General features: G+C 40.5%; 1 protein-coding gene across 1 annotated transcript in view; it reads right to left on the bottom strand.

The window, feature by feature from the left end:
- Window positions 1-24,789, bottom strand: part of zanl (zonadhesin, like) — a 98,512-nt gene that overhangs the window by 15,193 nt on the left and 58,530 nt on the right. Inside the window, exons 82-94 of the mRNA XM_088347424.1 lie at window positions 23,138-23,314; window positions 19,596-19,949; window positions 17,451-17,548; window positions 17,223-17,369; window positions 16,986-17,150; window positions 14,751-14,878; window positions 12,039-12,310; window positions 11,750-11,958; window positions 7,899-8,043; window positions 6,281-6,531; window positions 4,487-4,616; window positions 2,957-3,149; window positions 1,085-1,246 (exon numbers count right to left, since the gene is read on the bottom strand). Coding sequence (XP_088203550.1) covers window positions 1,085-1,246; window positions 2,957-3,149; window positions 4,487-4,616; window positions 6,281-6,531; window positions 7,899-8,043; window positions 11,750-11,958; window positions 12,039-12,310; window positions 14,751-14,878; window positions 16,986-17,150; window positions 17,223-17,369; window positions 17,451-17,548; window positions 19,596-19,949; window positions 23,138-23,314 — 2,431 coding nt within the window. The remainder of the gene's footprint in view (window positions 1-1,084; window positions 1,247-2,956; window positions 3,150-4,486; window positions 4,617-6,280; window positions 6,532-7,898; window positions 8,044-11,749; window positions 11,959-12,038; window positions 12,311-14,750; window positions 14,879-16,985; window positions 17,151-17,222; window positions 17,370-17,450; window positions 17,549-19,595; window positions 19,950-23,137; window positions 23,315-24,789) is intronic.

Below are 24,789 nucleotides of genomic sequence, written 5' to 3'. Positions count from 1 at the left end.
TGAACACCCACAAAAATGTACGTAAACCCCCACAAAAATGTATATAAACACACACTAAAACGTACGTTAAAATGAATGTTAACTCGGACTAAAGTTTCATGATGTTATTGGGTTTTGTTACTGAGGTACTATATAAATAGGACTGAGGCGCAGAAAACACAACTATTTGTTAAAGGCACACTGTGTAATATTCGACCACTAGATGTTGCTGTGTTGTGTCGTGTAACCGAGTGATAGGAAGCACAGGAAAGATTACAAACTTTTTTCACTCGCAAGTTTGAATAATGGATTTTCTTTTTATAAATATTAATCAAAAGCCTCTTCACTTTAACTTTTTCAAAGTATGTTATCAAATTTTGTGCTTTGAAAAGAGATCTTATTGATGACTTTGCTTTTAATTCTAACATTTTAAAACCAATTCGATTAAATGGTTTGTTTGTAGACATTGGAATCACCCCTGTTTCGAGATCTGTGCTTTCATATTTAGGCATTAAACCAATCACATTTCAGCCGTGATGATGTTGATGTAGCCAATTAGAATTTGAGATGGCGACACCATGGCCTTCTAGAAGGGATAATGAAACTTTACAAACTATAACTGGCAAGAGGAGCTGTAATCAAAGTATCACAACAGAAAGGAGAAGGAAAAAAATACACTATCCCGGCGTCCATTTCTTCTGTCTAACGGACTTTTTCATCCCTAAATCTAATAAATACTTATGCCAGAAATACCAAAGGACAGGCTCCATTTTCAGAATTAGCTTCGATGGCGATAGAAAAGAACTTCTCGACGAAATCTGTGCAAAATCTGTGAGTCATTGAAATCTTGATGAAAGAAAGGAGAATAGATTTCGTGCACAATTAAAAAGGAGTTTTGGTGAGTAAAATGTGGCTCTATTTGTAATTTTTAGGAGGTTATTATTGATGCTTTTTATAGGTGTAGATGCATATCTTATTAAGGGTTGGATTGTTTTAGCCTACTGAAGGCCTAGGTGTGAAATGCACGGCCCGCCACTGATTTCTACATACGGCAGGATGATCAGTCCTTATTAGAACTTGGTTTCGGTTGTGGTTTTGGACTAACTCGAGGTAGGGAGCCGGTGGCAGGACGGCGTGGCAGGCGGCAAAAAGTCCGGAGACTTGGGTTAGGGCCCCACACGCTGTGGGACCGTTATAAAATCCCAGTTCGATCTCGCTGCAGTCGGACGTCTCGAATCCCGAATCCGGATCATTCTCCACTTCTCGCCTGAATTCACACAAACAGACAAACACGTTTTTTCTTTCATATTCCAACATTTTTTTGTTTTGGCTGTATTTATATGGCGCTTTTCGAGTCACTGAAGACCAGGACCGGGCCTGCATGGGGCCCTAAGCAAAGTTAGATTCGGGGCCCGCTATTACTTGATCATTTGCATACCTACTAGAACTCATTCCATGTTCTACTCCGGGAGTGGGCAACTATTTGGAGTCAGGGGCCGCAGGTGACATGTTATTACTTCTTTTGAAATAGATTAACTTCATCAAATTGGTTTTGAAACGACCACAATTAGAGAAAAATAGTATATTAGAAGATTTTGAAGTATTACTGTAGGGTTTTTTAGTATTTCTAAAGTCAGATTTTTATTAAAGTTCTGTAGTTTTTGTAGTGTTACTGTTATGTTATTTTTGTACTATTTTTGTACTATTTCTGAAGTAATTTTATGCAGTATTTCCATAGTAGTATTTTGTTGTTTTTGTTGAATATCAGTACTATTGTCATAGTATTTTTGTATTATTACAGTAGTTTTATGATTATAGTATCTTGTAGTATTACTGTAGTATTATTATTTTAGTTCTTTAGTACAATCTCTGTTGTATTTGTAGTATTCCCTTATAAGAATGTTTGTTGTATACATGCAGTATTTCTGTAGTATTTTTGTAGTAAAGTGTGACGGTAGTTTTATTTTTGTACTATTTTTGTACTATTTCTGAAGTCATTTTTATGCAGTATTTCCATAGTAGTATTTTGTTGTATTTAGAAAGTAGATTTTTTGTTGTTGAATATTAGTACTCTTTTAATAGTATTTTTGTATTACTACAGTAGTTTCACGATTATAGTGTTTTGTAGCATTACTGTGGTATTATTTTTTTTGTATTGTTGTACTATCTCTGTTGTATTTGTAGTATTTCCTTATAAGTTTGTTTGTTGTATGTCTGCAGTATTTCTGTAGTATTTTTGTAGGGAAGTGTTACTGTAGTTTTAGTTTTGTACTGTTTCTGAAGTAATTTTTATGCAGTATTTCCATAGTAGTATTTTGTTGTATTTAGAAAGATTTTTTGTTGAATATCAGTGCTATTGTCATAGTATTTTTGTATTATTTCAGTAGTTTGATAATTAGAGTATTTTGTAGTATTACTATAGTATTTTTTTTAAGGTTTTTTTGTACTATCTCTGTTGTATTTGTAGTATTTCCTTATAAGAATGTTTGTTGTATATCTGAAGTATTTCTGTAGTATTTTTGTAGTATCATTTTAGGTGTAATTTGCAGTATTTCCTTTGTAAACCTCTTGTAGTAGTATTTTTGTAGTAAAAATTCTCTCATAGATTTTTACTTTGTAGTACTGTATTATGTATTGGAATTTTTTTAGTATTTCAGTAGAAATATAATTGATGTATTTCCAAAGCAGTATTTTTTGAGAATGTATGTAGTATGTCCATACTGATGTTTTTGTAATAATACTGTAGTTGTCTTTTTGAAGTATTTTTGGAGCCAATAATTATTTAGTCGTATTTTGTAACATATTATTACTGCAGTAATATTTTTGAAGTAATTCTATACTGTTTTTCTCTTTTCAAAATGGAAGCAAAATAATACATGAGGTCCTGGTTTTTAAGCACTATATTTGATGACAATGTTGGCATCCAAAAAGTTACAGTAACCTTAATATCGATATTTTCACGGTAATGGGCTCGTACCTGTGTCTGGGTTCTGCCCAGGCTCTGCTGGGAGCACCCGCTCGTCGCTCGCTGACTCGCCAACTTTCTCCGAAGGCGTTCAAGTCCCTGATGACGGATCCGTCCGGCTTCATGTACTCGTTGTTGCGGATGCCGTCGTAGTTGCCACACAGTCCTCTGACGGCCTCCTTGTACGTGCTTGGCAAGATGATCTCTACATAAGGGAGGTAGGAACGTGTAGCAAAGCATGAGGCCGAGGCAAGCCGCGGCAGGGGGGTATTGCGAGCAATGTTCCCTCTAATTTTCCCCGGGTCTGAACGTTCAAAAGTCGGTGAGCAATGCTTGAAACAACAGTGAGCAACCATAATCCCAAGTGTGGCAACTAAATCATTATCCAACATGTCCAAACTTGACATCAAGTTACATTTTGCCGAGTTTCCGGCAATGCAAAATTATTTTTCTCTTTTGATTGAATTGACTCATGTATTATTGCAAAGGTTGTACCGCCTACAAATGCGTTTGTTCTTACAATTCTTTCACAAGATATCCATTTCTTTTTTTTCCTGATATATTTTGTCGCATAATATTAACATTTTTGGGGCCTTATTTAGTCGGTTGTAAGATACAGAACTGTACTTAATCACATTTTTTGGTGAAAGTACAATGTTGGCAACAAGATTCACTTGATATAATTGGAAATTATTTGAATGCAACACGAACTTTTTCTTCTTTTTTTCGTGTTTTTTTTCTACTTTTTTAAAATTCTTTAAAAAAAATCTCATTGTGTTTATTTTTTTCCGAGCTGTTACTTTTTTCTTTTTGTTCTCTATTTACTTTTTTCTGACATTTTTCTTTTCTTTTTTCTGGCTTTTTTCAAAATTTTTCCTTCTTTTTTTCTCTTCCTTTTGGTTCTTTTTTTCTCAGCTTTTGACTACTTTCTCATTTTGGTGTTTTTTTCTTTTTTGTTCTATTCCCCCCTTCCTTTAAGTCATTTTGTGCATAATTTTACATAATATTTGGTCATGTTGGGATTAAAGAAGCAAAAACAACCCGAAGAGCCGTTTAGGACCCGAAACAGCCGGTTCCTTTTAGTGAGCCGAGCCGAAGAAGCCGGTTCTCGACAAACACTACTAACTTTACTCAACTTCGCTCTACTTCGACTCGACTTCAAAATACCGCATTTAGGACACAACGTCAGGGGAACCCGTGTATTTTTTCCTTCATGCACTGTAACTTTGACTTAAGTCGCTTCTTAATTAGTAATTTTGAGCCCTCATTTTTGTGCGCTGGGAAAAAATTTAGGAGTAATTTGCAGTGTTTCCTTTGTCCAATTGTGCCTGCGCGCAGCTTAAAGGGAACACTGATTGCGAGCACGGGGAGATCATGCAAACTCCACACAGGAAAGTTTTGATCCCATGACCTCAGAACTGTGCAGCACACCCGCTAACCACTGAGCTGCCGAGCTGTCCCGATAAAAACGATATCCCGGCTTAATCCCTTATCTCGCTTTTGTGCAATAAGCCCCAGGAGCGCTCTTCGAGACTTGTTTACCTCCGCGACTTCTTCCGTAGAAGCGCACGGTAAGTCCGAAGTCGGTGGTGAGCTGAACCTGCCTGGAGTTCATGGTGATTATGAGACCTTCCACCGGACTCAGAGGTGGCGAAACGCTCTCCCCGTTCACCTACACAACAACAAAAACAGACTTGATACATTTTCTTAAAGCAGTGTTGGGACTAACACGTTACAAAGTAATATCATTACCTTTGTACTGTTACGGATTATTGATACAAATTTGCAATCTACTGTCGTTACTACATGGTAGTCAATTCTCTGAAATGTGGGCTTGTTTATATTACCTACAAAGTACTACTGAATAAAGCTTTGGCTGCTCCAACTTAAGCACAGAGTAAGAGAACGCTGAATTTCTCCTCATGAAGATATTCTCCCTACTGTGTATTCTCAAATCTACGCCCAATTTACAACTACAAAATGGCATACTAAAATTATATGTGCATATTTGTTTGCCTGTCACCAGTAGGAAATGATTGGCAGCGTATGGGAACAAGGGCGTGGCTTATACAGAAACAACAAACCAGTGGGAAATCCATGGGGCAAACGTGAGCACATAATTTATGGTAAAAGTGTGCTGATTGTTGGTCTTTTTTTAAAATTATATTGGCAATACACCGGGATTTCATAAAAAAGGAAAACGTCTTGGACAGTACCCAGAAATGGAGAAGGAGATCTTGGAATGGTTTTGAAACCAGGAAACAAAATGGATATGGAGTGTCTCGACCAAGTGTTTGTTTTCAAGCTGTAAAGTCTGTACAAGCCAATAAATATAAAAAGGGTTCACTGCTTCCAGAGGTTGGTGTACGTATCTTCTATATCTTTTACTATTTGGCCATTTTAAAGCAATGTTAGGGGGTCAGAGTATATACAGTAATTTGTAACTACACTTTCAGAGAAATGTTGCAACATTTTGGTGTCAGTAACCTGGGGGGTAAATTAAAATGATTTAACTGTAACTAATTACTGTTTTTCAGAAACACGCCAAACACTAACTGCTTTATCGGTAGCTCCATTTAGAGAATCAACTTGTTTTGAAAGCTGTTTTAAAAATAAAAAATTTGATCAGGGCAAACACACTTCACATTTATATTGACTAATCTGTTCTGAAGCAAAAAAAGTCAACATTTTTCCTATAAAAACACAGAAGTGCAGTACATTACAGTATCTATCTATCTATCTATCTATCTATCTATCTATCTATCCCTCGAGAGGGGTGACCGACAGCAAGACAAACACATACAAAAACAAAGAAAATAAAAAAAGGAAAAAGTAGCAAAAAACACACACAAAAATTTTGGGACCATGGCCAACCCAAATGCCCAAACACCCAAACAAGATAAGCACCTCGGCACCCAAGTTGGTCATGCTTTCGTCCCTCCAGATGAAACGGGACACCAGAAAGCGGCCATGTCACTCGGGTCCGGGTGACACAACACACTCTTTTATTTAACAGTAGGGCCCGACAGCTTTCACTGGTTTACCCCTGCCGCATCATACAGGTGCCCTTCCCATCCCTTAAAAACATTACCGAATACTTTTTTTTAAAAGGCTGCAGAGAGAAACACATTTGAAAATGAGGTGAATGAATACTAATAAGTTGATTATCTTTTTTTGTTTGGTTTTGTATTTTTGTTTGTTTCAGGTTCACTCTAAGACAGGGGCGAGAACAAATGAGAAACTAACGTTATACCGTCAATTTAGCGAAATTTTCAAAAAAGTGTGCCTGTGCCTCATTGATCTAGACGACCAAATAAAGGAAAGAAACCTGTTTACCAAGACATGGTTCCCTTCCATGAAGCGTATGTTGACGCCATAGACGTCAACAAAGAGTTGGTCCAGGAAGGACACCCTTTGGTTCCCTCCTCGTCGGATGTTCTTGCCCCTGACCCTAATGGGGGGCAGCGAGCTCTGCCCCTGCTGGAAGGCCTCGGTCAGAACGTACGTGTAAGGCCCCTGGAAGTGATGCGTGAAACCGTCGAAAGTTCGGTAGTGAGGATCCCCGGACACGCTGCATTTGTCGAACTCTACAAAAGGCAAAGAAAGGCATATTTTAGTCTTGGAAAATGCAGGAATTATGAGTCGAGTCAAGTTAGGTTTATTTGTGACGCCTTTAATCACAAAGAGTCTCAAAGGGCTGCACAGACCACAGATTATTGCAAACCGCGGACTATTATGACACCATCCCCTGATCTAAAACCTACATGAGGGCAAGGAAAAACTCGAAAATCTCAATATGAAGAAACCTTAAGAAGGGACTGCACATGAGGTTATCCCCATTCCAGGATGACCAGGCTGCAATGGATATTGCAATAAGATATAATACACAAATATTGTCAACATAAAATAAAAGTCATTCATAAGCTATAGAAAGAAGTGTCTTTTAAGCCTTATGAGCTTATTTTTCGAAACACATCACATTACCTCTCTAAGAGCTATTTCTTGGCTAATGATTAGTGACCGGAGCTATCATTTGATAAACATTTTTTGAATAACACTTCTTAAATTTTGGCAAACCAAACTCATTTTATGTCAGGGCCACAAGGAAGGAAAAACACTCTAATTGGGGCCAGAATAGTAATTTAATACCATAAAACCATAAAAGGTTGCCTTAGCTGTAAGGCTCAGAATCCTTCAGAGGCTCGCGATTAAATTAAGATTATTATTCAAGGGTGTACGATTTGATAAATAACCGATAATAATAAGTTTTTTTTTCCTTTATTAAAATTTGATTTATCGACTGTGCACTTGTAAAAAAAACAAAAACGATTGAATTCATTTCTGTTACAGTTTCTATAACACAGGGAATCTCATGACAAAAATAGCTCTCAAACACAAATTTTAGTACAAATGATTTTAAAAGATTTACTTCGTGATTTAAAGGTCTCTATGTTTTGTTTTTTTTTATCATTTTTAATAGAAAAGTTCACCTAAATTTGGGACATTTGCTATTGGATGTTATTTTTATCATAGAAAAATATCTCTAAATGCTAATCCGGGTGCTCAGAAATCAACTCCAATCACTGAGGATGAAAAGCATAGTTTAGTAGCTAATGTTGCGTTTAATAGAGACAACCACGCACCCAAACAGCGACTCTGCGACCTATATTTTTTTAAAAACAACATCGAGATGAGTGTTCCCTCAAATGTTCTCTGGTTGATAAATGGTAGTCAGCAACTGTAGCTACAGTGGGTGGTTTGCTTTGCTGACCTCCAGTGGACATTTCTAAAACTTCAGGTCATTGTTTGACGCGATGTTGCTCATTTATCCCTTGTGCTTTTCAGCATCGTCTCGTGAGCTGAATTAAATCCTTTGGCAAACCTGATCGGGCCTGCGGAACATATGTTTGACACCACTGTCTTAAAAGGATTTTAGAGAATTGTAAAGTCTTACTGGCAGGCTTGCAGTACACTTCTCCATATTTATCCAAGTCGCACACGGAGTCGGAATCGCAACTGTGGTCGGTGCACACGATTTGGCCACCGAGGTTACACGTACACCTGGAAACGCATTTCACCACCAGCCAGGAGTCACCAACCTATAAAAAACCCGCAAGAATGAATGTTTGAATTTAAAAAATGTTCTTTTTTTAATCTGTTGAAGTGCAGTTCCCCTTTAAAGAGCATGCAGATGCCACAGAACCATTGGCTGCAGTGACATCTCCACAGCTGAATTGGTTTCCAACAAGCAAAGGTCACAGACCTGCTGGGGTTAAATTACCGTGTTTTCACAACTATAAGGCGCACCTAAAAGCCTTTATTTTTTTCAAAAGCTGATCATGCGCCTTATAATACAGCGCGCCTTATATATGGATCAATATTGAGTCGCAAGGTCTTGCAACTAAGGCAAGCAGCTGCCGACTAGATTTTCCCCAGAAGGCGAAGTAGTCCGTGGTGTATGCTGGGATATATACACTGACGTTTCTTTCCTAACCAATGTGTCAATCATCATTCGAATCCGTGGCTATTGGCTCAAGTTATTCGGAGGTGAAGGAGGCGGGTCCTTTTTAGCATTTACAGGCTCGCATAGGCTAAAGCTGAGCAAAACAAAGCCTGCATTTGGCCGAAAAGGATTAATGTAAATCACACGTCTGTCTGGTCTGTATTTGTAAACAGGAATTATGGGGCTAAACAGACAGCTAGCAACTAGCAATATCTATCGATACAGATGCTTCTCGGCGGATTTTTCTTTTATTTGTCGGCATTCTCGCGTGTTTTGGAGTATGGAAATATTTTGCACGGTTGGATTTACTACACTCACAGATGTAAGAGGACGATGGTTGCGTATTATTATTGAATGTGATGGCTGCAAGGCGACTTCGGTGAGCTGCCACGGCTTTATATTTTCCCAGTATCTTGTTCAGACTGACCTTGTTTCTGTGATGAGTCTATTTTTAAATTCAATCCAATTCAATTCAAAGTGTTTATTGTCATATGCACAGTAAAGAACCACATTTACCTGCACAATGAAATTCGTACTTTGCTGTCCAAACAGTTGCCAGCAAAAAAATAGAAACTAAATAAATAGAAACTAAGAAATGATTGGCATTTCTTGATTCCCAAGAGTTTAACCTTCCTAATGATATGTGGAATGATGCATTTAAGTGATTGGCGACATTGTACATGCACCGTGTCCGTACTCGTCTGAGACACGTATTTGCTTTTTTGCGAACTGTCAGAATGTTAAGGGGTTAATAAGTTTGACTCAACTGTAGCGCCTTATACTCAGGTGTGCCTTATGTATGGAAAATATATGACCCCAAAAAAGTTTGGGGGTGTGTGGCTTATAACTCGCCTTATCGTCGTGAAAATACGGTAAAATGAAAACTGACATCCCATCAATGATAAATACTCCGAAATAACCGGGGCTGTTTTTTTAGCAATCTTTAGACTATACAATCATGCAGGGTGTAATTTTTTTTGTTACACATTTTTTGTTGTTGACTTTGCAAAAGTTTTTTTGCATCTATTTTACATCGCCTTTTATTTTATCGATTGATTCCCCGAATTTCTTGCAAGGTGAAAGCAGATTCCGGTTTACTTTCCATCCTCATCCTTGCCTTTGTGCCACCTTTGATACGATTTCTCACCCCATCCTTCACAGTAGACTCTCCTCAATTGGCATCATCCACACACATTCCAATGTTCCATTCCTACCTCACAGACTGCACTCAGTTCATACATGAGTACATAAGTCTTTCTCCTCTTCCCTCGCTCCAGTTACCACAGGTGTTACTCAGGGCTCTATCCTGGGGCCCCTCCTCTTCATGACCTACCTCCTCCCTTGGCTCTAGCTCACGTTAATTCAACATGTTTTTACACCGCTTTTGCTTAAGACACCCAACTCTACCTTACCTGCAAACCCAACTTCACATCCTTTCCCCTTTCCTTCATCTCCTGCCTTTCTGATTTTTTAAATTAGACAGCAATGAAACCAAATTTCTTCTCATCAGCACTAAATCCACCCTGTCAAAGCTAGACAACTTCTTTCTCTCCATCTCTCCACCTTAGTCTTTCCCCCACTTAAGGTCAAGCGTCTGGGTGTCATCCTTGACAATACACTCTCCTTTCGCTGTCATAAACATACCATCACCAAGTCTGTGTACTTTCACTTTCACTCCATCAACCGTGTTTACCCCTCCCTCACCCACCACGCGACCGCCATCCTTGTCCATAGTCTTGTCACCTCCTGCCTTAATTATTGTAATTCTCTCCTGTACGGCCTACTCCTAAAGTCCCTTTAAAACTTCAGCTGGTCCAGTACTCTGCGTCCCGCCTTATTACCAAATCCACTCTTACCAACACATCACCCCAGTCACTCGATCAATCATCAGTCATCAATCAAAGAATCACATACAAAGTCCTTCTGCACACAAGTCCTACACATTGTCACACCTCGTGCCTCAAGATCTTCAACCTCTCTCCATCTCACCTGCCTGCTGCCTGTCTCAACTCCATTGGGAGCAGAGATTTAAGCCACAATCCAGCTCTGCAACCCAATACAACCACAAACTCTGCCACCCTGCTCATCTTCTAATGCAGACAAACAAGCACGCCTTTGCAGGCTAGCCTATCACTCCACCTAATCCAAAACTGCTTCACATGGTCCAGTGTTCTCGTTTGCCCTCGTCCCCGCGTCCTAGACGCATCATTTTTGCTGGGAGATCTCGGCAAACGAGATCTCGGCAAACGAGATGAGGTCATTGTTGTGGCGGTTGTCGAGTGAAAGAGAATTATGCCTCCAAAAAAACAGTTGGTATTAGGTGAAAATCAACAAAAAATTGGTAATTTTTTCAGTGTCGGTAATAAGTCGAAACATAACACAGAAAGTGGTAACAACGGCAATAATTCCGGCACGAAAAAACGGCGGAGAAATTCTTCCCAAGACTGCGAAGGCAAGGAAAACACGTGTTTTGAAGCGAACGATTCGACGAAAGAAAATAAACGAATACTCCGAGCAAGAAAAGGACTTTTCTGCCAAAATAGACTCAATTATATTCCTGGTTACGCTATGAGGAGGATGATAATGGATTGGACATTGAGATGGCATTACAACTATGGCTGGACAGCAAACCACGAAGAGTATATGAACTGAAAAATTTGAAGTGATAACTGCTTTGTATTACCAATTAACTGTGATGATTAAAACTGCAAGAATATATAAATATTTCAGCAATATTATTTTGTATAGTGTACAATATTGTGAACTGAAAAATCTGAAGTGACAACTGCTTTGTATTACCAATTAACTGTGATGATTAAAACTGAATGAAAATATAGATTAATATAATTATTTCAGCAGTATTATTTTGTATAATGTACAATATTGTTGTAAACTGAAAAATCTTGAAGTGATAACTGATTTGTATTACCAATAAACTGTAATGATTAAAACTGAATGAATATATAGATTTATATTATACATTTGTCGCCGATTTACAATTTCAACCGCGATGACACTCAATTTTGGGGACCCATAGATCTCTGTTGGGACCCATAGATTTTTGAGCATGCGAGTCCCCGGGCCTCATCACTTTCCAGAGGTCAAATGAACACTGATGGTCCCCCACTTCTTTTTTTAACTGTACTTGTTTTGCTATGAGGTGATATAACCTCATATTATGTGTTTAAAAAGTATCCTTGTAATGTTTCATTTCACCCATGTACAACTGTAGCTTTTCCCACACTGATCTCAAATTTGAGTCGCTTTAGCGTTTTTCTGGCCAAAGATATTTGCAGACTTACGTCGTGGTACTCGCCCTCAGAGTCCAGACACCCGCATTTGTTTAGCGGCACGCACTTGCCGTCGCTGAGAACGAAGCCGGCGTCGCATTGACAGCCCTCCACGCAGCGTGTGGGCGGCAGGTAACAAGCGATAGGGAACAGGTCGGAGCAGGTGGGGGGGCAGGGGGCGGTGCAGTCGGAATAGTGGCTGTTTGGAGGGCACGGAAGCGCTGCGGAAAAACAAAATCGACATCTCATCGTCTTCAACCCGTCCAAATGAGACTTTTCGCTTCGAGAAAAGCGGCCTTACGGCAGAAGGTTCGGTTCCTCCAGCTGACGGTGATGCCGGCACTGCTGCAGGCCTGTGCGTAGGCCTCTACGTTATCGCACAACGTAGATTGCATCCCGTCGTATTCGCACATGTCGTACACGCAGTTTCCTGTAAAAGCTTCCGGGGGCACGGCGACATGGCAGGGCCGAAAACTTTCTGACATAAGAACGCCGGCGCACTGGTACTCCAGCGCTTGCTCTTCCTCTTCTGTGCAGTTGAGGTGCAGGTCCGGACGCGTATCAGGCTGGCAACTGGGACCCAAAACAGAACCAAATTTTAGTTTTCAAATGTTTTGCTATTCATACTCAAAAGCAGTGGGGAGCCATGCATTTCACACCTCGGCCTTGAGCAAAGGTAAGATCTAAATCCTGAGCTCGATGGGACTAAAATATCAATTACTTTTGGGCAGGGTGACTTTAACTTGATTACTTTCAATTACTTTTGGATTACTCCAATACCAAATATGCTAATAAAAGACAAAAGAAACTAAATATGAATAAAATTACTAAATTTTGTGCAGGCTTTCGGAGTAACGGAATACATGGAACGGCAAAAATGATGTTGGCAAGCTCATCTCATCTCATCTCATTAGCTGCACCGCTTATCCTCAGTAGGGTCGCAGAGGTGCTGGAGCCCATCCCAGCAATCATCGGGCAGTGGGCAGGGGACACCCTGAACTGGTTGCCAGCCAATCGCAGGGCACACAGGGACAGACAACTCGCTCGCTCATTCACACCTAGGGACAATTTGGACCGGCCAATCCACCTGAAATGCATGTCTTTGGAATGTGGGAGGAAACCGGAGTGCCCGGAGGAAACCCACGCAAGCACGGGGAGAACATACAAACTCCGCACAGGAAGTCCGGTAGCTGGATTTGAACCCACACAGGAGGTTCCCAAGACCTTAGAACTGTGCCGCACACGCGCTAACCACTGCGCCACCGTGCTGATGTTGGCACGCCGTTTGGATATATTTTCATTTTGTTTCTGTCACATTTTATGTTAGTTTTGCCGGAGATCAAAGAGATCAAAGCCAGGAGAGAAAGCTTACCACGTGTTGTGAGTCATAATTGTATTCATATTTAGTTTATTTTGTCTTTTTTTAGCATATTTGGTATTGGGAGTAATCCAAAAGTAATTGAAAGTAATCAAGTTAAAGTAACCCTACCCAACCTGCTTTCGGGTAAGGCGGGTTTCTCTCTTAGTGACTTTTTAAATCCAAACGTCATTGTTCTTTTTTGTTTCTCTGCCCTCTCGAAGTGCCGCGCGTCCAATTTTCAACCCTTCAAAATAACAAACGGCCTTAAAATTCTTCCATCAACTCTCAAAAAAAAATCGGGGGTTTGCTTTGAGCTACATTCGTAAATGAAGTTAAGGGACCGCACATGAAGTAATCCCCCTTCTAGGATGACCAGGCTTCAACGGATGTTGCAGTAACAATAAATACGCAGATATTGTCAACAGAAAATATAGGTCTCTCAGAAGCTATCAAATAGAAGTGTGTTTAAAGCCTAGGTTTATACAGTTCCACTGAGGGCAGAGCATTCCACAGCACTCCCAAATTAAATAATAATAATACAAAATCACATACAACATACTTAATTCAAAAAGAAAATCCAATGTTTCTGTGTAATCGACCCTCCATCTGCATTTTGTATGCAACATCCAACAGTATGTAACATCCTACATGCCGACTCATCTCATCTCATCAGCTGCACCACTTATCCTCAGTAGGGTCGCGGGGGTGCTGGAGCCCATCCCAGCAATCATCGGGCAGTGGGCAGGGGACACCCTGAACTGGTTGCCAGCCAATCGCAGGGCACACAGGGACAGACAACTCACTCGCTCATTCACACCTAGGGACAATTTGGACCGGCCAATTCACCTAAAATGCATGTTTTTGGTATGTGGGAGGAAACTGGAGTGCCCGGAGGAAACCCACGCAAGCACGGGGAGAACGTACAAACTCCGCACAGGAAGTCTGGCTCTTCTTGTGTAAATATTGTGTAAATTATAACTATAACCTTATCCTCCTTGTTTTATAACCTTATCTTCTCTGTTCCTTTATCTTCTTTTTTTTTAACCTCACTGTGAATGTGTGAAACTGGAGTGTCATGCCCAATATCGTTTTCACAATATGTTAACCCATTTTGTAACAATGACAATAAAGGTATATTCTATTCTATTTTATTCTATTCTATTATTTTGCCTAAATGAGTCCGCAACCCGGGCAGCACGGCGGCGCAGTGGTTAGCGCTTGTGCGGCACAGTTCATGTCATGGGAACCTGTCGTGGGGTCAAATCCAGCTCCAGACTTCCTGAGCGGAGTTTGTATGTTCTCCCCGCGCTTGCGTGGGTTTCCTCCAGGCACTCCGGTTTCCTCCCACGTTCCAAAAACATGCATTTCAGGTGAATTGGCCCGTCCAAATTGTCCCTAGTTGTGAATGAGCGAATAAGTTGTCTGTCCCTGTGTGCCCTGCGATTGGCTGGCAACCAGTTCATGGTGCCCCCCCCCCGCGACCCTGATGAGGATAAGCAGTACGGCTAATGGGATGAGATGAGATGAGAGTCCGCAACCCACTTTTGGGTCTTGAACCCAGTTTCAAACCATTGTCATAGAAAACGGGCTCTTCTAACTTATTATAGAAAACCTCAGAGATAACCACCAATTAAAAACACTGAACTAGCTTACCCAGGATCGCTGTCTCCCTCAGACTTCCAGCTATTGCCCAACTGGATGACATCCTTGGCAGGTTGTTTATTTGGCATCAAGTTGTCGTCGGATGTGTTGTGGTTGTAGTTGCCGCACATACCGCAGAGCTATCAAACAAAGCAGTTTGCCATTTGTTGATTCATATCTCAAGCTCTCTCTTAAAGGTACAGTGTGTATATTAGACCACTGGATGTCGCTGTATGTAGTAGTGCCAGCAAAAACGAGAGGACAAAAAGCAAAGGAAGAATACAAAACACGTAGAATCAGAGGAACCAAAATGCAGCATTTCGCACCTTATTTTTTGCCCTTCCTTTTTTTATCTTTTTGGATACCCGTAGAAGCAATGACATCAGCTTCCTTTAGGTGAGGCGCATGTTACATAAAATAAGTGCAAGTTTCGCTACGTACGAGTATTTTATAAAAACGCATGTTATGTTTGTGATATGTGTATGTGTATGTTTATGATAGTTTATGTATTTTTGCATATTAGTCAACTCAATATTGTGTTTTTAGCACAAGGAGGCATTAAATAATACACAATGTCCCTTGGGACTTTTCTTGCTATTTCATAAAGAAATATTTGACTACCAGTAATCAGTTATCATAAAAAGCAATAATTTGCATATATGCTAAATAACGACATCAAGGGTAGAATTTTGAAGGTGTATTTGAAAACTTTACGTACTGTAATTGCAACCATTCGTTTTTTTTTTTTTTTTACCAAGGATACTGTAAAGCAAATAGGCCCAGAACAAAAATGATTCCATCTTTTTTGTTTAGGGTTGCTCGCTTTGAAATGTATGCAACGACTGCGTCCCGGACGTACCAATTTACCATGTAACATAATGAAATCTGATAAAATGAAGTTTTGAATGTAATTACAAGATCCTAGGCTATGTATTGGTGAAATAATGTTCTCACCGTTCGTAATTATGTCGATTGGAAGGACATTCTCAAGTACAGAACATTACGCACTTCTTTGGCTTTCGAACAAGTTTTGCATCTTCAAACACCGTCATCCGATCCTGGTGGTCTTGGATTTTTGAGACCACGCCCAAGAGGCATTATCCGGTCGAACGTCTCTGGTCCATATAAAAAGAGTAGCTGTCGATAGCTCGTCCTCTTTTTCTCATCCCTGCCTCATCACAAGTCGGTATCAATCCCGTCTGTCCTGTCCTGGTCCGGTATCCTGCTCGTGTATCCAGTATCCGGTATTGATCCCGTCTGTCTCGTCCTGTCCGGTATCTTGCTCGTGCATCCTGTATCCAGTATCGATCCCGTCTGTCCGGGATCCTGCTCATGTCTACAGTATCCAGTATCGATCCCGTCTGTCCTGTCCAGTATCTTCCTCGTGCATCCTGTATCTGGTATCGATCCAGTCTGTCCTGTCTGGTTTCGATCGTCTGCCCCAGACTTCTCTGTCTCACTTCTTCTGCCCAGCGATCACCTAATCGCTGGCGTTTGTGTTCCCGCGCATGACTGCCCCATTTCCGTAAAATAAAGCTTGGTGTGAAAACTTTACGCATTTGGGTCCACCATCTGTTTAGGTTCCGACAAATTCAGCTTTAGCATATTCCTTTTGGGCACACATTTATGTATTATAGTATTGTATTGCACAGCTATTTTTGCACACATATTTTGTTTTTTTCCAGCTGTTCCAGGTGCTGTCCGGAATTTTGAAATTTTCTACCCGATGACGCCGTCCTCTGGCCCAAGTCATCATTGCACACTCGGTCAAGCTCCCTGTATCGTGCGTGCAAGTACGTGCATTACTTAGACAAGCTTGAATAAACTATTCATTTGTCATCTTTTTGGCGATGTGGTTCGGCATTTAGACTCCACTAGAACTTTTCTGACTTTCACCATTTTCAAGCAACAGTAATCACTCTCCACCCCCTCACCTTCTTCCTAATGTGTTGCGAGTCTCAAACATCCGTGATAAAAGCGAGATAAAAGCAAATAGGCTTGGTGGAAAAGAAAGTATAAGCGCTCTTTGAACTCAGTAGAGAAAATATTCTATTTTCAACTTTTTAAGGATACCTCAACAAAGCACCCCACCTTTAATTAGTGGTTGATGTTTTTTGGGCTATGCCTAAATAAGCATTGTTATCTTTGCATTAAAACATTGAAATTGTTTATACATTTTGATTGTCCTTTTGGGGGGAGATATTGTCCAGCCCTATTTTTTCATAACGCCATGACACATTTCCTTACCTTCTCAAAGTATTGGCCAGGTACGGTGATCTCCAGATGATGAACGCCATCAAATTTGACTTGCAGGCCAAAATCCGTGTCCAGGAGACTGTAGGCGCCGCTACTTATCACCTTGGCTCCCGCCGCACTCACAGAAACCGGCGTTCGGACCCGCCGGCCGTTCACCTGCGGGAAAGAAATTTGCTCTTACTCGAGAAAACTGAGATTGACAATGTGCCAATGAATGCACCGTCTTACCAAAACTCTGCGGCCCTTCTGCAACTCAATCTGGGTCTCTTGAGGCAGGAAAACCTTGACGGAGCGGACGTAGGAAGCTTCCGGTTGACCGCGCTCTTCGTTTTTGGCAACGACTCGGAACGGCGTCACCATGGAAGAGTTACACACCTGAGGGAGAGACCGGGAAAGCTACTTTTACTCGTAGCTTGGCACGGCGGGTCTAATCTCCAGGCAATATGCGATTTGTACCTCAACAAGCGTGTAAGTGCACGTGCCCATGAAGGTGTGCATCAGACCGTCAAAAGTGTAGTAGTGGGGGTCCCCGGCCACGTGGCACACGCCTTTACCTAATCATATCAAGACAGAAACAGCACAAAAATTTTGCAACTGAATCCTGCTGAAACTACAGTAATCCCTTGCTTTTTGATGGGTTGGCATTCTCAATAGCGGGTTTTGCCTATCGTGGAACCTAAGAACTGACCTTTTGCCATATTTCAGACTTCAAACAAAGATATAAAACTGTAATTTCTTGTGAAACATCAACAATAAGTGGGACACAATCATTAAGTAGAACACACTTTATTGGATATTTTGAACTTTTTTAACAAATAAAAAAATGAAAAAGTGGGTGTGCGAACCTATTCAGACCCATTTAGTTAATTCTTTGTAGCGCCACCTTTTGCCGCGATTACAGCTGCAAGTCGCTTGGGATATGTCTCTATCAGTTTTGCACATCTCGAAACTGATATTTTTGCCCATTCCTCCTTGCAAAACAGCATGAGCTCAGTGAGGTTGGATGGAAAGCGTTTGTGAACAGCAGTTTTCAGTTCTTTCCACAGATTCTCAATTGGATTCAGATCTGGACTTTGACTTGGCCATTGGAACACTTTGATGTGTTTTTTGGTGAATCATTCCATTGTTGCTTTTGCTTTAAGTTTTGGATCATTGTCTTGTTGGAAGACAACTCTCCGTCTCAGTCTCAAGTCTTTTGTGGACTCCATCAGGGTTTCTTCCAGAATGGTCCTGTATTTGGTTTCATCCATCTTCCCATCAATTTTAACCATCTTCCCAGTCCCTGCTGAAGAAAAGCAGGCCCAAACCATGATGCTGCCACCACCATGTTTGACTGTGGGGATGGTGTGTTGAGGGTGATGAGCTGTGCTGCCTTTACGCCAAGCATAACGTCTTGCATTGTTGACAAAAAGTTCGATTTTGGTCTCATCCGACCAGAGCACCTTTATCCACATGTTTGCTCTGTCTCCCAGGTGGCTTGTGGCAAACTTTAAAGAACACTTTTTATGGAAATCTTACTTCACTGGTCTGTTTTAGAATTTGGACTATTTTTAGAGACCTGGCTTTTTCGGCTTGGCTCACGAAAAAGAGACAAAAACGTGTCTGTATTATTGAAAACATTGTTGAAAAAAGCTGTCCTCGCTATTTGTCTTTAAGGTACGTGGCTCCTGTTATGAATTTTTTAGAGAAAGGTTTGAACTTTTCCATACCTGTCAACCTGTAAGTTTTTGCCGTACAAAGTACATTTATTATGCATTTTCAGACGTGTACGACGTACAAGAAAATCTGTACGAAAAAACGCAAATTTGTCAATCATGGGTACCATCCGGTATACACCGACTATGACGAAACGGCAAATCGATCAAGTCAAACGAGTTCGCCGCGGTAACCTCTATCTCTGTATCGTTTTTTTTCCCGTCGCAAACGAAGCGAGCGGTTTGATGCTACTGTGCGCATGCATCTGCCGCCTCGGATTTCATGTGGTAGTTGTGTAGTGAAAGGAAATCCGTCTCTTTTTAGAGAACCGGCTTTTTCGGCTCAACTCATTAAAAAGAGCCGGCTCTCAAACGGCTCACTTGCTTTGATGCATTCTATTACGAATTATTATGTTGTATAAAGAAGTTAAGAAAAAAGGGAAGTATAAAAGGAGAAAATAAAAAAAGACAGGTTTGTGGTGATCCCTTTAATCAGTATATTATCAACAATAATTTAATGCAGAAAATAAATTCATAATTTGAATAAGAAAATGTATTATCCTACTTAATTATATTTGCATGTATTTTTTCCTTCTACGGTGAACGTCCAAGCTACTTCATTTTTTAACCTTTTTTATGAAAAACCTCATTCATGTCGAGCCACTCAGTATCTCACAACAAAATGTTAATGAACAATATATATGATATAACGAAACACATAACAATATGTTAAACTACATAAATAAACACATTTGAAAAATAAATTTAGTGTAAGATTATTTTGTAAGGGAAAATACGACAGTTTGTAAGGGCATGGAGCCGTGGAGGTTGACAGGTATGCTTTTCTCATCTTAGATCACAAATGACATGACGATAACTCAACGGTGGTATGATCATGGTGGCTTACCAGTGGAATGGCAGTCCAGAACTCCCTCCAGCACTGTGCACTCCTGAGCGGGGCTGCAGCGCCACGGCTCGCAAGTGACGTTGCGGCCGCCATGACACCGGCAACGTTCCGAGCAGTCGTCTTCCGTGAACCAAGTCCCGCCGGCGGGCCTGTAGTTCCCGTCCTCGTCCGTGCAGCCGCAGCGGCCGAGGGGCACGCATCTGTCCCCGCTCAAAAGCAGACCGGCGTCGCACACGCAACCCTCCACGCAGGGCAGGTCGCAGGGGCCTCCCGGGCCCGCCGGATCCTGGCAGCTGGGCTGGGGGCAGGAAGACCCGCACGGGGTGTAATGGCTTCCAGGGGGACATTTGAGAGCTGAAAGTAGGAATAGAACGTGACTCGTAAAAAGGACGCAGGGGAATATTGTCCTATATTGTGAGGAGGTAGGATCTTGAGCCTGAGCCCGGTCCGACCCCAAATTGGCCCGGATCAGGTCTAAAATGTCAATCAGTATGTACGGGTCGGGCCAAGCTTCTATCTTACTGACTTTCTTTTTGTAAATATGAGTTTAATGAAATCTAAATTCATCAAATCTAAAGTTCCGAAGTATTTTATCACCCCTGATTCGTGTCAGTGTGTGTGTGTGTGTGCACGTACATGTCTTTATATGATAGATAGATAGATAGATATAGATAGATAGATAGATAGATAGATAGATAGATAGATAGGTAGCTAGGTAGATAGATAGATAGATAGATGGATAGATACTTTATGTGTGTAGTTGTCAAATGGGATGCAAACACTGAAAATAGAAGCAAACAATAAAACAATAAAAGAGCAAAATAACACTGAGCGTGACGGCGCCTATGATCTATATGTGACTCTTAGGCTTCAAAACGGCCTAACCGATTTTCCTGAAAATGTAAACAATTCTACATTAGGCCTCTGTGAGTGTCTTTAGCTAAGTTTTATGATGAAGAACGCTCCAATGAATACAAATTAAACCGGTAAACTGGACTGTCACGTTTAGGAATTTCCGGAGACGATTAATTGTCACACGATTAATCACAATTGACGAATATATTTGTATTATTTGCTACTATTACAATATGAGCTTAATAATAAATATAGCATACAGATTAATAAAGAAGAGCAATTTAATGGTCAAGAAATCAAATCAGGAAATAATCAATAAATCCTTATTAGCTTAACATTCTGTTCTTTTTTTATGAATACATCGGACGGTAATCACGAATGTGAAAAATAGTCACAATTGGATGAATAAGTCACATCCGTGAAAGCCCTTTCGGTAAACATCTGCTTTTGTGTGGTCTGCTTCTGTGGGGTCTCAAACTCCCTCTGCCGGCCAAATTGGGTACAGCATTTCTCGACCAACAACCACCCCAAGCAGCTGAATCCAACCTTCTATTGGCTGGCAACACGGAGCTATTTTGCCCGTGTATACTAAAATAAATGAACGTATTTATTAAAAGAAATAAAAAATAATTTAAAAAAACAACTCAGTGCTTTGGCTTTTGCAGGGTCGATTAAAAGAACTCATTCCAGTCTTTTTCTCTTTTCCACCTGTCATTGTTCTTCTTAGTCTCTCTGACTCTCACTCAAAGTGCTGCACTAGATTCTTAAATCCCCAATGTGTGAAATTTGACCACTAGATGGCTCTGTGTCTGTACGAGCGAGGGGCAGTAAAACACAAAAGAGTGTGGTGGCAGGTTGCCAAAAAAACATGCCGCCAATCCAAAAAGGTTGAAAAAGAAATACAAATTTCTTGACCTATGATTTGTTTTGATAAATTAACATTGGTTTTATAATTCTTGTATTTTTGCCCAGTCTTCAAATTGATGTTTTTTTTTTACCTAGATGAAAGTTTTTTATACCGCTATTAGTGACTAAATTTTACGCACTGTCCCTTTAAGGACATTGCTGCTGTGGTTTATGGCCCAATTTTTAACCCGTCGAAATGACAAACAGCCTTAAAATTTTAGAAAATGATAAAGTGTTGTTTATGGTAACCTCTGCAGACACTGATATACAAAACATGTACATGTTTATAAAGAGTGGTTTAAATTATATTTTGTCACTTTAATTTGTTATCATAAATTACATCCTTACGTGCCGGGTCCTACAGGCTCGGTCCTGCAAATCAGGTTAGTTTGTTGGGCTCTGGCCTGGTTGAGATTTAACATTAGAAGTCCCAGGATATTTCTTACCCATCCAGAACGACCAGCGGACAGCCAAATGGCTGTTATTTAAAACAAACTACTCAACAGCCCATATCGTCACAATTGTCTTGTAAATGTGACAAGGTGGGGTTGTTCAAAAGGAATGTGGTGAGCGTGGTGTTGACAGAAACACAAAGAGCTTGTACACAGGATCAATGGTAAAACTAATCCAGTCACTAGGCAAAAATACTACAAAATTACTACATAAGTAAATTTCAAATTTAGTACTTCAAAACAGGCACCTAATATATTATTTTGTCTTTATTCTGATAAGAAAAAAATTATAAAAATACTACAAAAATACTACTACAGTAATACTATGATACAAAAATACTATTAAGAGAAATATTAAAACAAAAATACGACAAAAAGACCACAAAAATCCAACTAGAGTAATACCATAAAAATATGAGCTGGTTACGCCCCCAACAAACATTCTTTTCTTCACATTAGCATGCAAGGGTCATTACTGAGTTGTGTTGTTCACACCAGAGTTTGCCTAATTTGCTGACTAATGGTGAAACTAATCCGGTCAGTTGGCTGTCCTTTGGGCATTCTATTGAAGGATTTTATACGTTTGACTATAAAGGATTTTATACGGTTGAATACAAGTTACATTTATTGAGTGCAATGAAGATTTTCACAGAGTAGGCTTAAGTTCAATAAGCAGTGAAAGGTCTGGGCACCCTGGTCTGGTAGGAAATATTGTTTACAGGAATGGCAGGATAAGATAATCAGCGCATACAGACGCAGAGGGGCCCTGATGACAGAGGACGGCGGCCATTGTTTTGAGAGACGGTCTCCGCTGTTTTGAGTTTTCCAGACATCGAGGTGAGGTGGTGAAGCCCACGTGGGGCTTCCCTGGCACACCCTAGGGAGGAGCCGGGACACCATTTTGCGTAAAGACGTGCGCCGAGAGAAGAAAGGCTGGAGGACTTCAGAGGAGGCTTGACAGAGACTCGAGCGACGCTAATTCAGCCATATTCGATGGAGTTCACTTAGTTACATTAATCTGCCCCCGTGTGAATATGTCGGCTTTCTCTTGTTCATCTTTTCCATCAAGAAACGAGCGCGCATTGTTAGGTGAATGTAGGTTGTGTTTGGTTAATGGAGTCAGATAACTAATTCGAACAATTTGGTAAAAGATACATTTTGATATTTATTTCCCAACACTATGTAGGAAAACCAAATGGCTTGGCAGTGATATTTCCTGGTGTTAATACCCACAGGCCCTGGGTCTGGTAGGGCAGGATTGTTTTCAGACCCGATGTTACCTCTGGTCTGGTCTGGGGGTAAAACAGCAAGCAAGAACTTCACACTCACGACAGAAGGTGTTGTTCCTCCATGGGATAGAGACGCCGGTCGCAGCGCACATGTCAGCGTAGCTTTCCAGGGCCTGGCACAGGGCCACAGTTTGACCACCCGTGGCGCACATGTCGTATACGCAGTTTTCCAAATACGGTTCAGGGGGGACGACCGAGTGACATGGTTTGAAGATGCCTGAGAAATGATAGACACACATTTTTTTTAGGCTATTAGGAAACAAGCATTCTAGAGAAAAATGAATACAGGAGCATGACGGTGAAAAGAAAAAACACACAGATATAATCAACACAGACCACAAAATCATCGGCTGCTCTATAACCAATGTGGAGGACATTGCCGACTTGCGATACTGCAGCAGAGCTATCAACATTATAAAAGACTTTTCTCACCCAGGCAATTACCTTTACAGTATTAATTATGTTGTAACCCTGGAGTGCCGTGTAATGTCGTTGCTGATCATTTTTCACTACATTGTTATGATACGATAAAGGATATTCAATCAAGTCTTGTCTATTTGTATAGCACTTAATTACAAGAAGTTTCAAAGGGCTGCACAGACTATTACAGACTACAGACTATTATAACACCATCCCCTGATCTAAAATCTTCATGAGGGCAAGGAAAAACTCAAACCTTAGCATGAGAAATATGAAGAAACCTTGTGAATGTTTTAATTTCTCTTCCGGCCCACAATGGAAAACCTCAGAGATTTGCATTTATTGTTCTGATGGAAATGAAACTAGAATGTCACAAATGAACTGTATAAATCTTAAAGCTTAAAACACACTTCTATTCTATAGCATATGAATAACCCATATTTTACGTTGTTTTATGTAGTGTTTTTCCTTCCTCGTGGCCCCAAAATAAAATGAGTTTGGTTTACCAAAATTTAAGAATTGTTATTCAAGAAATGTGTATCAAATCTTAGCTCTCGTCACTAATCATTAGCCAAGAAGTAGCTCTTAGAGAGGTAATGTGATGTGTTTCATAAAATAAGCTCATAAGGCTTAAAACACACTTCTTTCTATAGCTTATGAATGACCTAGATTTCGTGTTGACAATATCTGTGTATTATTTGTTATTACAACATCAATTGCAGTCTGGCCATGCTGGAAGGGGGATTTCCTCAAGTGTGGTCCCTTCTCAAGGTTTAATCATTTTCCTCATGTTGAGGTTTTTGAGTTTTTCCTTGCCCTCATGGCAGTTTTAGATCAGGGGATGGTGTAATAATAGTCTGTAGTTTGAAATAATCTGTGGTCTGTGCAGCCCTTTCAAACTCTTTGTGATCAAGGGCGTCACAAATAAATATGACTTGACTCTTCCTAGAACTGTCTTTCACTATGAAATTTTGAGGTTCTGTGTGAACCTATCATGCGGTAATCCATTGCTGTAAAACGGTTTACTTTTTGCGGTTTTCATCGTGCATTGTGTTCTGTATTCTGATTGGCTAAACAGTCACTCCGTCTCTTTTCTACCTGTACGTCAATAACGGTTGAGGTTGCTGCTTAATATGTACACCAGGGATGTCAAACTCGTTTTAGCTGGGGGCCACAAATGCTATAAAAAATCTCACAGGGGCCGGACAAGTAAGTTTAGAAAAAGAGAGAGGGAGAAAAAGGGAGAGAAAGAGGGGCAAGGAAAGAGAAAGT

Source organism: Urocampus carinirostris, chromosome 11 (assembly GCF_059441175.1).
Source record: "Urocampus carinirostris isolate Australia breed hairy pipefish chromosome 11, RoL_Ucar_1.0, whole genome shotgun sequence".
Classification (NCBI taxonomy): Eukaryota; Metazoa; Chordata; class Actinopteri; order Syngnathiformes; family Syngnathidae; genus Urocampus; species Urocampus carinirostris.
The sequence above is the reverse complement of the archived record's forward strand: the minus strand, read 5'-3'. Positions and strand labels throughout refer to the sequence as shown.